Consider the following 12,654-nt stretch of genomic DNA (forward strand, 5'->3'; position numbering starts at 1 on the left):
GGGAAAAAAATATCCTGTCTTGGTCATTTGTGTGGAAATGAAATGTGAAGAGAAATGTGTCAGCTTTTGGTTCTATTTATTTTCATGTTAAAACAGCAGAGATGGTTGTTGTAATCTCTGTGAGTAATTAGTTTAACACAAGCACAATACGTTTACTGTTGAGAAGGATGCTTTGAGTTCTAAATTGCAGACTTGTGCACAAAAATTAAAACTTAATTGATGTTGACTGTAGCTAGGGTTTCTTTTCACATCCTCAACAACAACAAAGATCAATCTGGGACATGGTGACAGATTTACCAAAGATACACAGATATTTGCAGAGAAGACTGGAAAAACAGTGACTAGTCAAATTCATCAAGTAACTTGATCCCATTCGTTTTTTTTTAAGTTCAGACAGTGTCTTATTGAGTAAAGTTACCCTTGTAGTTATAACTGGTATTTCCTATTTTCATAATAGATGCCCAAGAAATATTACTTCCTGTAGAACCTTCACAGTCAGATCTAAGCATATTTTGGGTCATGTCAGTGTTTGAGAATACTGAACTTTATCTTGACTTATATTTAAACAGCTTTCTGGATGTTTTGTTCTACAAAGAGAAATAAAACAGTAGTAATCATTTTTAAACTGTTTTTAAGATCAGCAGTACCGTGGTTCGCTATAAGCACCAAATAATTTCCCCAATGCTGAGCCAAAGAACCACTGTTTCCTACTGTTAAGCACTTTTCCCTACTACAGTGGCAAAAAAATGAAAACATAAAGTAAATAATATTTGTACATAAAGTATAAGTTACAAGAAAACCTCAAGGTGTTCTTGTTCTTTTAATAACGCTGTTATTAAAGCCTTGATATATTCAAATTTTTTTCTCTTTGCAGAAGATCTTTGAAAATACATGACATAATGTTCAGCTTGTTTCATTTGATGGTGGATTAATTGTTACAAGTGGATCTACATTTGTTTGGTTATTGTTTCAGTCCTTTATTGTCAAAGTGCAGTAAGGTGATCTGGTTGCCACTCTAGTAACACAACCTAAACACATTTTAAATTTTTGTTTCTCATCATTACTTTAATATTCTAATCATCTTGCCTTAATTTGTGAGCAGACTGTTAAATTAAGTTGGGACTGACGTTAGTTTGCAAATCAGAATCTGAAAGTTTCTTGGGAGTCTAAAAATCTACAAAACATTTGCAGTAACACCAAAGCTAGCAGTGTCACTTCATATCATCTTACACTGTGTATATTCTCATTTAGGCCCACGTGACTTTTCTCCAGTTGGTGTGACGTGCGTGAATTGGGTTGTTGCTGCTGTGCCTTCCGCTGGAGGTCTTAAATGTGTTTTATGTCTAAACGGTTCAAATTTATTTTCAGTGTGAAACTTTATGCTGTGTTAGTGCAAGAGGCTCCATGTTTTGAGTATACCTCGACCCACCACTCAGTGACCCTGCCCAAAACTAGTCTTTTTTTTTTTAAACCAACAATCCATTAAATACTAATTCATCAAAAGGACTTGGGTAATGCTACTTAGGAGCCAAAGAAAAATACTGAAATAACTTAATATTTGATGTATCCAGTTTTGTTGACCTTCAGTGAAATATTGTACAAAAACATTCAAAGTAAAAAGGTTTTACTCTATTCAATGGTTCAGCTCTTTGACAGAATTTGGATATTTAATTAACAAGTTCTGCTTTATTAGTGGAGCAAATTCACCATTAATTCATGTGTGCTACAATGGTAATGTGCTTTTAAACCTGATGCATGTGGTACCAATGCTGTTTGCTCCTCAGCTTACACCCAGCCACCTTTGTTTTAATCTTAAAGACAACCAAATAAACAGTCTACTCCAGTTTTAGCCTATACTTACAAAAATAAACTCCAGCTTTGTGGTATTCCGTGTTTTTAAACTTTCCTTGTTGCACTTTGTTCTTTTCAGTTTTTCTAACCTGCATTTCCCTGCTTTCCAAGTGGTCTGATATCGCTTTAAGTAACCGCAGAGCGTTTTTAAATGTATCATATGTAATTTTGCATTTGCATAATTTGATCTTAAGCTACTGTTAGTTTTGTACTGTAAAAAAGTTATTCCAAATAAAATATTTGAGCAGTTTGTCTTTCCTACGAGTAAACATCGTTCAATTAATGAGCTTCACACGTTCATGTTTTTGTGAAGATTTCTCCATTTATTTGTCAGGTTTACAGCATTTTCAATTTCTGCTTTACACGGGCTTCGGAGGAGCTCTTGGTGCACCAGCCTGTAAAAGAGAAACATTCTTAGATTACACAGGTGTAACCACGGATGGAACTTTGCCCAAGTTATACTTTTGTGTTCCTGTTATTAGTAATGAGATTATCTACCTAATTAAGGTGCTATACAAAAATAATTCTAAACACTTAATGGAGCTACACAACAGGAGGTAAGAACTGTGTTTAAATAGTACTTACAGCAGGCCTAAACCTGGGTGGTGGGGTGCGGTCTTTCCTGGCCTCACAGGAGCGGTTCCTCACCACCTTGCTGTGGATGGCACAGCTGACACAGTAGTGCAGCTTCACATAGAGCTTGGGCAGAATATATGCTGCAGAGTGGACAAAGGTACAGATGAGTCAAATCATCGGGATGAAAAGGGGGTTTTATGAAATTAAGTACAATACAATACACTCACAGTCGAAGACGCTGGCCTCTGAGATGTCTCTCACGGCTGCCGCCTCCACGATATTCCTGATCACAAACTTCTTGATGGCCTTGTCCTTGGGGACACAACGGGCACAGTTGGTGCAGCGGATGGGCTGCACATGCCCACGGCCCTTCTTAGCACGACCGTTGTTCCTCCTCTTCTTGGTCTGCCAAAACACAATAAGGGTTACCAATGACAAAGTAAACCTGAGTAAAATGTTAAAACAGAACTACATTAGGCAGTCTCAAAAATTCAGCTGTGTTAAGGTGGAAACAATTAACAATCACAAGAATATATCTGCTTTCCCCTTGAAATCCCACATCAACACTGGTTTCAAAACACCAGTTATTAACACTGGCCACAAAGCAGTCGCTTCAAACTGACGGTCTAGTTTACTATAACGTCTCAACGTTGGTGGGAATCAGAATACTTTATTGATCCCTGGGGGAAATTATTTTTTTGTTACAGTGCTCCATTATAAACCAAGGGAATTATCAACCATCAGTTTAAGGGAACCCCTTAAACTGATGCACGTGCAATCTAGTTCCACATACACGTATGAACTAATGCCATCAATCACGAGACATTTAATGATTATTGAGTTTTGTACAATCATCTATCACTCTTACACGGTATGACTGACTCAAGTCACGGTTGGGGCTTACTGAAAAACACATTTTTAACCATGAACTGTTATATTTTATCGGTTGCTTTGTCAATCGCTGTGATGTGGCTTTTCTTTTTAGCCGCATCTCTTAGCTATGTTACAGCCCAAACCTGCACCGTCGTTATCCTTTGCTAGCACACGGAACACATGCACAAAATGGCTAGCGTGCTAACGGCTAGCATTAGGCCCAAACTCATTTTTAATCGTCCAGGATGACAGTTAATATCAACTCTCAGTTTTGTGACTTACACGTGGGATTAAAATACCCAAAGAAATGTAATTATGTGCCACTAGTCGACTAAAACATAGGTTTATTCTGTTTTCACGATTCGGCCATCAGTGAAACACACTCACCATGTTGCACGGGAAGCTGGAAAGAGGACCGGAAGAGGTTGCACCGTGAGAAGTAGTGCGGATGCTCCGCCCTCTAAATGTTACGAACAAAACGACAAAGTCCATTGATGTCTTGCTTTACTTTTCAATATTTGCAAAAGAAATGTGGCTATTGTGCACTAGGCTGAAACAAAAGCAAAAATATTGATTTTTTTATGGGAAACAACAAAAACAACAACATTAAATTCGCGGAGGGATATCAAAACGCGCTTAAAACTCCACGCGTCTCCCGAGTGAGCGGAGTTAACAGTTAAGGCAATGCTGGAACGGCAAAGACGGTGTCATCGGCCTAACCGGTTATTAAAACAAGCTCACCTGCGACTAAAGCCCGTTAAAAACTGGATTTGTCTAGCTAAACAACAGGTTCTAATTGTTATTGAAATGAGAGTCAAATAAATTAATCACATTATCTCTCTATATATATACATATGTATGAATATATAAAACTTGGGGTTCACAGCAAAATGGCCTTTAAGTTCACTATATAAATATCAGTATGGATAATAACACCAGTACCTGAAGATATTTTCTTAATCTGACAGCAGAATTGTATTAAATTACTATATTACATCATCATTATTATTATATTGTATTGTATTATTATACTGGCACACTCTTTCTTTTCCAGGAAACAGTGTTTAACTAGACCAAAATTGGCTGTGTAGTTGCAATAAAGCTACAAGACATTATGAGTCACTGTGCTTAAAGGACAGTGTAGTGCTCAAAAGAAAAGCAGGTGAAATGCTGATAATACCACATTAGAATAATTTTTCATGACTGTATTCTGATTAAGGTCCACATGACTCTTTTTACAACTTGATCTTGGGGTTTCATGCGAGTTATCTTCAAAAAGGAAAAATGGTCCAATTTATTTATGGACTTATTAGGTGATGATCAGTACCGCAGAGAATATCTCTTAGTGGCACACCACAATTTGGCTTTAAATTAATGTGTCTTTAAACATAAGCCTATTCAGTGGACATCTTTCAAAGCTTCCTGTCCTTTCTCTGTACACAAATGAGCAGGTCCTTACAAAAGAGTCTTTAAAATATTTTCAAACAAAAGGCCCAAATAAAAAAAGGTGGTTTAAACTCGCTGTTGTTACATGAGGATGTGAAGCAGGTGCTTCTAAACAGTCCCTTTATGCTTCTTCTGGTGAAATAACTTTTAACAAATGATGTTTTTTTTGTAATAAATAAACATCTAAAAGTCTGCTGTTCCATTGGTTTACAGCTTACCAGTTGCCCAAATTAGTATTGCTATAAAGTAAATGTGATCTTTCTTTTCAGTGACTGAACTGTAGGAAATTTATCAGGATTATGACAGCCAACTCCCTGGATGATGATATGATGTGTGTCTGGACACATCCACTAGATACTAATATTTGACCTGTGAGTCTTTGCTGTTGAACTTCAAAATTAAAATACCTTTCTTATTAATCCTACCCACACACTCCACTTTTCTATGTCACTGTATTTGCTGTTCTCTGCTCTCTCAATTGCTCCCAAGATGATTTCCACCTGTCAGATCAATGCAGGACAGTGCTTCTGTATGTATGTTTGAAGCTGGCATGCTGCATGGACTAAATATACATTTGATTTGAGATCTGAATACAGTGTGAGCCTAACCTCCTAGAAAGAGCCTGTTCAGATACAAGCACTGTCAGTTTCAGGTTCTTCACCTGCAATTTTCTGTTTGTCCTGAGAGGACACTTAGCACATAACAGCCTTTAAAGTCTTGGCATACTACCAATGGACAAGGACCTACTCTAAATCCATCTCATCTCAATTCAACACAAACATAAAGAACAAGTTCAATTAAAAAAACATTTATTTAAATAGTTCAGTGATTTGTCCTTATTTCTTCTTGATCTTCTTATCCTTTGCCTTCTTTTTGCTAGCCTTCTGGGCACTGGCCTTTTTGTAGAGGTAAAGTCCCACCAAGCCCAGCAGAGTGGGCACCAGGGCCAAACACACCAGGGGGAACACATCGTTGACCATCCTCTGCCACTGCGTCTGCTGCGAGAGTGAAATCACCTCCACCTCAAACTCCAGAGCAGCATTACCTAGGACAGATCCATATCACAGTCACTATTCTGCAAAAAGCTCTTAAAGGTTATATCTATTGTTTATGATTATATGTTACATGAGTCAGAAAATAAAGGGGAAAAACATGTAAAAGTTAACTGGAGAAACAAAAGCAATGTAATGAAATGCTTCCACGCAACGCAGTGCCTCTCTGCATATATTTTCAGAAATTAACTCGGAAGAATCAAATCAGGACACATCAGAAGATATCGTTTCCCCCATGTAGCAGAAAGGCTTAGACAGGGGGGTGCAGCTCATCCTGAGGGCATGATCAGACTCTCTCAGGCAAGGCAAGTTTATTTAAATAGCACAATTCAACAACAAGGTGATTCAAAGTGCTTTACAGAGACATTAGAAACAAAACCAAATAAAAAGCATGATTTAAAATAGATTTTTTTTAAAAACAGTCAGTAAAATCAGAACAGTAGATAAAATCAGTAGTTAAAATGTAAGTTTTGAAATTTAAGCTTAAAGTGTGGATTTGGTGCTTTATTCAAATGCAGCTGAGAACAGGTGAGTCTTCAACCTGGATTTAAATAAACTGACTGTTTCAGCTGATCTGAGGCTTTCTGGGAGTTTGTTCCAGATATAAGGAGCATAAAAGCTGAATGCAGCTTCTCCGTGTCTGGTTCTGACTCTGGGAACTGATAAAAGACCGGATCCAGATGACCTGAGGGATCTGGAAGGTTCATACTGGGTCAGGAGGTCACTGATGTATTTTGGTCCTAAACCATTCAGAGCTTTATAGACCAGCATCAGAACTTTAAAGTCTATGCTCTGACGGACAGGCAGCCAGTGTAAAGACCTCAGAGCTGGACTGATGTGGTCCACTTTTTTGGTCTTAGTGAGGACTCGAGCAGCAGAGTTCTGAATGAGCTGTAGTTGTCTGACTGATTTTTTAGGTAGACCTGTAAAGATGCTGTTACAGTAATCAAGCCTACTAAAGATGAATGCATGCACTAGTTTTTCCAGGTCCTGTTGAGACATCAGATCTTTTATCCTTGATATATTCTTGAGGTGATAGTAAGCTGAAAGAAAAGCCACGAGTGATCGCCTTTATCTTATGGTAAAACACTTCTACTGTGATGATGAAGGCCTTCAGTTACTAAACCTCACTGAAACAGACCACTGATGGTCAGTTCATGAGTTATGGCATTCACAAATTTAGCTGCCCAACAGTGTGACGACTATACCCCATCAGCCTATTATGGCTGATGGGTAATAAAAGTACATCTTAGAAACCTGGTATTCAGATGTGTGGTGGAACAGCAGCTTACTAAGATGCCTCCTATACTTTTTTTCCTTTAATTTGTCAAGTGTTTATCTACATATATTTTACTGGACAAATGATCTCTTTTTATGGTGTTTTGATGATGGTGCCAGAGAGTGTGGGCACGTCGCTGCAGAAATGTGATTCCTGTAAATCATTAATTCTTTAACCAAACTTTGTATGACCTGTCATCTTGTCGTCATAACTATGTATAAACTTTTAAATACGGGTCGGTATATATTTAATGTTTAAATACTGTATTTTGTATTTATATTTCTGTCAGAAGTTTTTGCATCACGTGAGGGAGTATTGTCTTAATTTTGTTATGCTTGCATAATTATAATAAAGACTCTTGAATCTCCGTCATGGAAACAGTTGCTTTTGCTGTTTTTGTCGTTCATCTGTCATCCACTCAGCATTTTTTTTAACAGATCACCTAAAGCTGTAGTCCTGGAACAGACTTCGCTGGATTTGACACCCATAGGGTTTTCCAAATTTGCCTTTATATTATATATACATATGGAAATATGATATTGATTTTATATTTGTCACGCTGCCATGTGCTGTAGGATATTTCTAGTCTAGTACCTGGAATTGTTGGAGGGTAACCTTTCTTTCCATATGCGAGGTGAGAGGGAATAGTGGCTTTGATTTTCTGCCTGAATGAGAGAACAGAAACATACAGGAAGCATTCCTCAGATTCACTTCAAAACTATCCACTTTGGTATTTCTGATGTGTGATGGCATGCATCGTGAATTAACTGGTTTGCTATTCACTTACCCTTCACAGATGCCAATCAAGCTTTGCTCCAGACCTGATATGAAATTTGTACAGAGACATTCGATCAGTATAAAAAGCACGCCCACCACTAATTATGTAATATAAGCTAATCAGTCTGACAGAGCTGCTCTTAAGGATTGTCATTCGTTAACTTACCAGCGATGACTGTCCTCTTCCCCAGCTCGACAACAAGAGGATCCCGGGATAGAGATGTGTCAATCACCTTTCCATCCATCAGTTTACCCTGAAAACATTCAACAGGAGGAGTGAGGTGGTGCCGAGAATTTTAAAAAAATGCTGAGAGATTTCAGTGGGTGCATATTTTACAGAGGCAGGTTTGAGCTTAAAGAAGCGTGAAAAAGTGTGAGACACTGTCTTTTTAACCACAAAACACATTTATTGCTTTTAAGTCTATGCCAACCCTGAAAAGATTTGTAATTAACTTCTCTATTGCAAAAAGTTCTTCGTCTAGGACTCGTCTTAATCCATGTCTGGGAAAATAAGCCACAGTGCTTACACCTTAAAGGAAGGTCCTGACAGTTTTGTAATTCACTGTCTTGCTAAGAGTTAGATGAAAAGACTGATTGCCAGGCATGTCTGTGGTTGGATTACCTTGGCACTAAGACGGGAACCAGGAGGGAGCTAACGGAACAAAATCTGCCTTCCAGCTTTCTACACATCCACAACACATCACTTACAGATGTTAGAAGCAAATTTTGTTACTTGTGACAAAACAAACTAGCTCTTATTTCTGTTTTCAGCTAAGCAAAGCTACTGTAGCTCCAGTTGGTTATCTAATAAATATATAAAGCTTTTATGCAACTTTCTGCACTTGAGTCCACAAAGAGCTAAATCATGAAGCGTTAATTAACAATTAAAAAGCACTCAGAGTCTAATTGAACCCTTAATGAATGTCTTTTTAACACCAGGTGAACTAGAGAGGTGCAAAAACAAAATGTAAGTTTAAAGATTCATAACAAATAAACATGTTTTTCATTTGCCTAAACTGAGTAACCAGGGTGTAACAGCGTAGCAAATGTTTTATTCTCTATTCAAACTGTCTAATTTCTTGTTGTATACAGTTTTATTTTTATGGGTATAACAGTGATGCTTACAGTTTTCTAGTTTTTGTCTTTTTCGACGTTTGTTGTGAATTGTTGCCACCTTTGAAGCACAAGATATTTTTTTGTATTTGTATTTTTTATTATCTGTTCATCCATTTCTTCCACTTATCTAATTCAAGATGGCAGGGAGAGCTGAACGCACCTTGGATAGGTTGGCAGTCTATCACAGAGCTAATACAGAGAGACAGATGACCATTCACATTCACACCTAGGGGCCAGTTTAAAGTCACCACTTGACCAACTGCTGCCATAAGATGGACCCATGTTGGAGGAGCAGAGGACAGTGATCTCAGAGATAGAAGTAATGGGATTTTGATAAACTGACACAAAGTCAAGACCATGTAAAGTTTGTTGCAGCCATGTGTCCCACTGCGGATATTATGCATCAGCACTGGTAGCACTAATTAACACGTTTGCCTGTGGACTGTGGGAAGTTTGAGTACACAGAGAGAAAATGCAAATGCCACACACACTGGATGTGAACCCAGAATTCCCTGTGAGGCATCAGCAAACTAACTAATTTTTATATTAATTATTACTCTAGGTGAAAAAAAGAATTGCAGCAGTTAAATTTGGACTTCTGGGTTGTAATGGCAAAATTATGTACGTTAAAAAGCCAATTTTACATAGTTTTTAGCCACTTGAAATCTATATAATTAATCAGTAAGTTTCTATATTCAGGTTGAGTGGCAAAACTACGAGCTGTGGTCTTGGTACTGCTACTGCTGACGTGTTGCACCGCCCCATCGTTACACAGTAAAATCAGAGTGGATCTCCACATAAAACCACATTTAAAGCACACAGTGAAGCACTGGCTGACGATCAGAGCCGTTCAGTCGCGGCAAAGCCTTTGTTTTATTCACGTGTGTACGAAAATGCACAAACACAGCGCAGGTCCACATGGTTCACGCACACGGTGCCACATAGACAAGAACCGCGCACGCACTCAGCTTCTCTCCTCGCAAATCTCAGTGAAGCGATACACATCAGCAGCCGTGGACTCACCGTGTAGTGGATCTGCAGCGTGTCTCCCATTCTGGAAAGCATGGAGCAAGTTTCGGGTTTCACCTTTGGTCAGAAGAGTTAGCTGTTAATACTCATGCATCTTTGTGGCTGCAGTTGTGTTAGAGCTGCTGCTATTGCATTGTAATACTCACCAAGGTCTCCACCTGCAGCTCCTCGGGGGCGTCATCGTGGTCTACCTGCGCGAGTCCACAGGTGAAGACTGCGAGAAGGAGCAGAAAGACGCCCGTCCTCATTGTGAACTTCTGGGAAAGAGATGCCATCCGACAACAACAACTTCCGTGTAGGAGTCTTCTCCACTCATCAGCAGAGCGAAAGAGAGTGAGAGAGCCGTGCCCGTCGACCTCTGCGTCCAAAGTGGCTCAGCGCCAGGTAATGCTGTGTTGTAACACTGTAGCGATAAGCCCTAATAGCTGCTGGACGCCGTCCCAACACCTGGGTCCTCCAAAAGAGCCCGCCTCAAACATTCCGCATGCATCCCATCAGGCTGCCGTGGGTGTCAAGCGGAAACTCTGCAGAGGCGCTGGGGGGCGGTGCTGCGCAGCTTCTGCAGGCTCTCCTCCTTCACTGTGTGGCTGCTCCATGCTGGAGAAAGTCGGCGTGCTGAGGAGCAAACACCCCTCCGCTACAGACGCCACGTCTCCCTATGCCCTCCGGTTTAGACTGCAGGAAACGTAAAGGTGATGGGTAGTACCCAGCTATAGTCCGGAAGTGATGTAAAATAATGTATCGTATTAGAAATATTCTAGAAAGTCTTTGTTTTGTTGTTTTTCTGAAGAACAGCAATATATTTGATTTCTCAACCAATGGTCAACTGATCATCAGTTTTCTTTTTTTCTAAGATGCCCCGCTCTTAAAGGTACAGTAAGTAATTTTTAGGTTATTTAATAGAAAAGCAATCAATGTTGTAGTCATAAACACACACTGATGTGTGTAATTACGTCTTCCAGCAAATTGAAATTACACATGGGAGCGGGAACTGGGTTGTGAAAGCCGCCATGTTGCTTTGCCATCTTGAATACAAGATGGACATCCATGTTCTGCTTAATGTTTTATATATGTGGCTAAAGACCGGCCATGTACTAGTTCATTCTGTTCATCTGGACGTAGCGTTTTTAGTGGGAGAAGAAGAGTTAGGTCATTCATCCAAGTGACTCCTTCAGTATCAGCTGACTGCACATTTCCCCAACCTTATAAACAATACATTTACATATTGAATGAAACTAGCAACACTAGCGAACAATGGGCTGTGAAGTCAGTTTCTTGATCAATAATATCCATATTGTCATGACCATTGCATTGATCAGTGACCACTGACAAATGGCTATGAGTACCGTTCAAAAAGTTGGGGAATGTCTGCAATCACAACACTGTAAGATGGTGAAATATGTACCCTCAGGCCCCCTCGATTCAGAAATGGTCTTTCCCTTTTCACGTGGCCTCCTTGACTCCCCACTCAAACCAGCATTCCTCCCTGTCCAGGATGTGTACATCCTCATCATTGAGTGTACTGGCCTGTAGGTGTAAATAGACTGCGGCGTTTTGGCCTGACGAGTTAGCTCTTGTGTGTTGTGCCATCCGCTTAGCCAGAGGTTGTTTGGTTTCCCCCATGTATAAATCATGGCAACCCTCGTGGCACTTAATAGCTTACGCTATATTACTCTGTTTGTCCTGGGGGACCTGATCCTTGGGGTGGACCAGTTTTTGGCACAGCTTGTTTTGGGGTTTGAAAACCACAGAGATGCTGTGTTTAGAAAAAAATGCGTCTCCACTGTTTCAATACTCCTGACACATTAGCGAAAACCCTGCCAGCAGCCTCATCCAGATGAACAGAGTCACCTTTGTAATTTAAAGATCATAAATTGATCTTTCAAGCTACATATAACCATTTAACATTTGTACATGTGTTTTTTCATAATCTCTTTTTTATTGTGTCTCCCCTCCCTCATCTCCACCACCTCTCCTCCTCAAGCCTCATTTCCTGAAAATATGTACGAACATGCTTGTCAGCAGCAGACATGTGACCCCACCCTCTAAGGACAGCTGACAGCGAGCCGACCAAACAACAGCAATAGTTGCATATAAGATAAAATTATGCCAACTAATGTTAGACTCAAGTGTCCTAAGAATCACACTTTCCTTCCGATCAACAGTTTCATTACATTCTCACATTGTATGAGAGTTTATTTGGTGTTTCAGAGTCCAACAATGTTATCTCCACTTCAAAGTAAGTTTCACTAACGCTAGCTAACAGCTGCTAACAGCTGCTAACAGCAGCTAACAGCAGCTAACAGCAGCTAACAGCAACACTTTCTGATTTAAAAAAAAGTGTTAAAATAATATCCTTAAGAATTCACCTCTGTATCACTGTCATCAGACAGAAATGAGCTTTACTGACTCATCAATTATGTTAAACTTCTTTCATAAAGTTTTACAGGCTCCTCCAGCGTAAATAGACGTGGATGCTTTTCACCCAGTGTATTGACAGCTGAGGTAAACAGCAGGCTGGCAATATACAGTCACTAGAATTATTTGTAGTACAGCACCTACAGTGGGGCAAAAAAGTATTTAGTCAGCCACCGATTGTGCAAGTCCCCCCACCTAAAATGATGACAGAGGTCAGTAATTTGCACCAGAGGTACA

General features: G+C 39.5%; 2 protein-coding genes across 3 annotated transcripts in view; both read right to left on the reverse strand.

Moving 5' to 3' along the window:
• Positions 1–2,151: 2,151 nt before the first annotated feature.
• Positions 2,152–3,807, reverse strand: LOC102213677 (40S ribosomal protein S26). Its single transcript, XM_005739651.2, has 4 exons — positions 3,688–3,807; positions 2,655–2,832; positions 2,437–2,567; positions 2,152–2,246 (listed from the first exon to the last, which is right to left on the reverse strand). The coding sequence occupies exons 1-4, from the start codon at positions 3,790–3,792 to the stop codon at positions 2,211–2,213; spliced, it is 450 nt and encodes a 149-aa protein (XP_005739708.1). The 5' UTR covers positions 3,793–3,807; the 3' UTR covers positions 2,152–2,210.
• A 1,731-nt stretch (positions 3,808–5,538) lies between these two features.
• The window catches only part of fkbp11 (FKBP prolyl isomerase 11), a 12,124-nt gene continuing 5,008 nt past the window's right edge, over positions 5,539–12,654 (reverse strand). The window contains exons 2-7 of one of the 2 annotated variants that reach the window (XM_005739654.2): positions 10,146–10,674; positions 9,994–10,056; positions 8,021–8,108; positions 7,865–7,898; positions 7,672–7,742; positions 5,539–5,791 (exon numbers count right to left, since the gene is read on the reverse strand). In XM_005739654.2, coding sequence (XP_005739711.1) covers positions 5,583–5,791; positions 7,672–7,742; positions 7,865–7,898; positions 8,021–8,108; positions 9,994–10,056; positions 10,146–10,274 — 594 coding nt within the window. In that variant the 5' untranslated portion in view covers positions 10,275–10,674 and the 3' untranslated portion in view covers positions 5,539–5,582. Of the gene's footprint in view, positions 5,792–7,671; positions 7,743–7,864; positions 7,899–8,020; positions 8,109–9,993; positions 10,057–10,145; positions 10,854–12,654 lie in introns of those variants that run through there. The other variant, XM_005739655.1, reaches the window with a different exon arrangement.

This window comes from Pundamilia nyererei, unplaced genomic scaffold (assembly GCF_000239375.1).
Source record: "Pundamilia nyererei isolate P.nyererei 1_Seehausen unplaced genomic scaffold, PunNye1.0 scaffold00092, whole genome shotgun sequence".
NCBI lineage: Eukaryota > Metazoa > Chordata > Actinopteri > Cichliformes > Cichlidae > Pundamilia > Pundamilia nyererei.

Excerpts from the sequence above, each read along its gene's own strand:
- LOC102213677 (XM_005739651.2), bottom strand. The coding sequence starts at position 3,792 with ATGGACTTTGTCGTTTTGTTCGTAACATTTAGAGGGCGGAGCATCCGC. Across the intron at positions 2,568-2,654 it reads AGAGGCCAGCGTCTTCGACT|CATATATTCTGCCCAAGCTC; the intron begins GTGAGTGTATTG and ends TCCACTCTGCAG. Across the intron at positions 2,247-2,436 it reads CACCCAGGTTTAGGCCTGCT|GCTGGTGCACCAAGAGCTCC; the intron begins GTAAGTACTATT and ends TCTCTTTTACAG.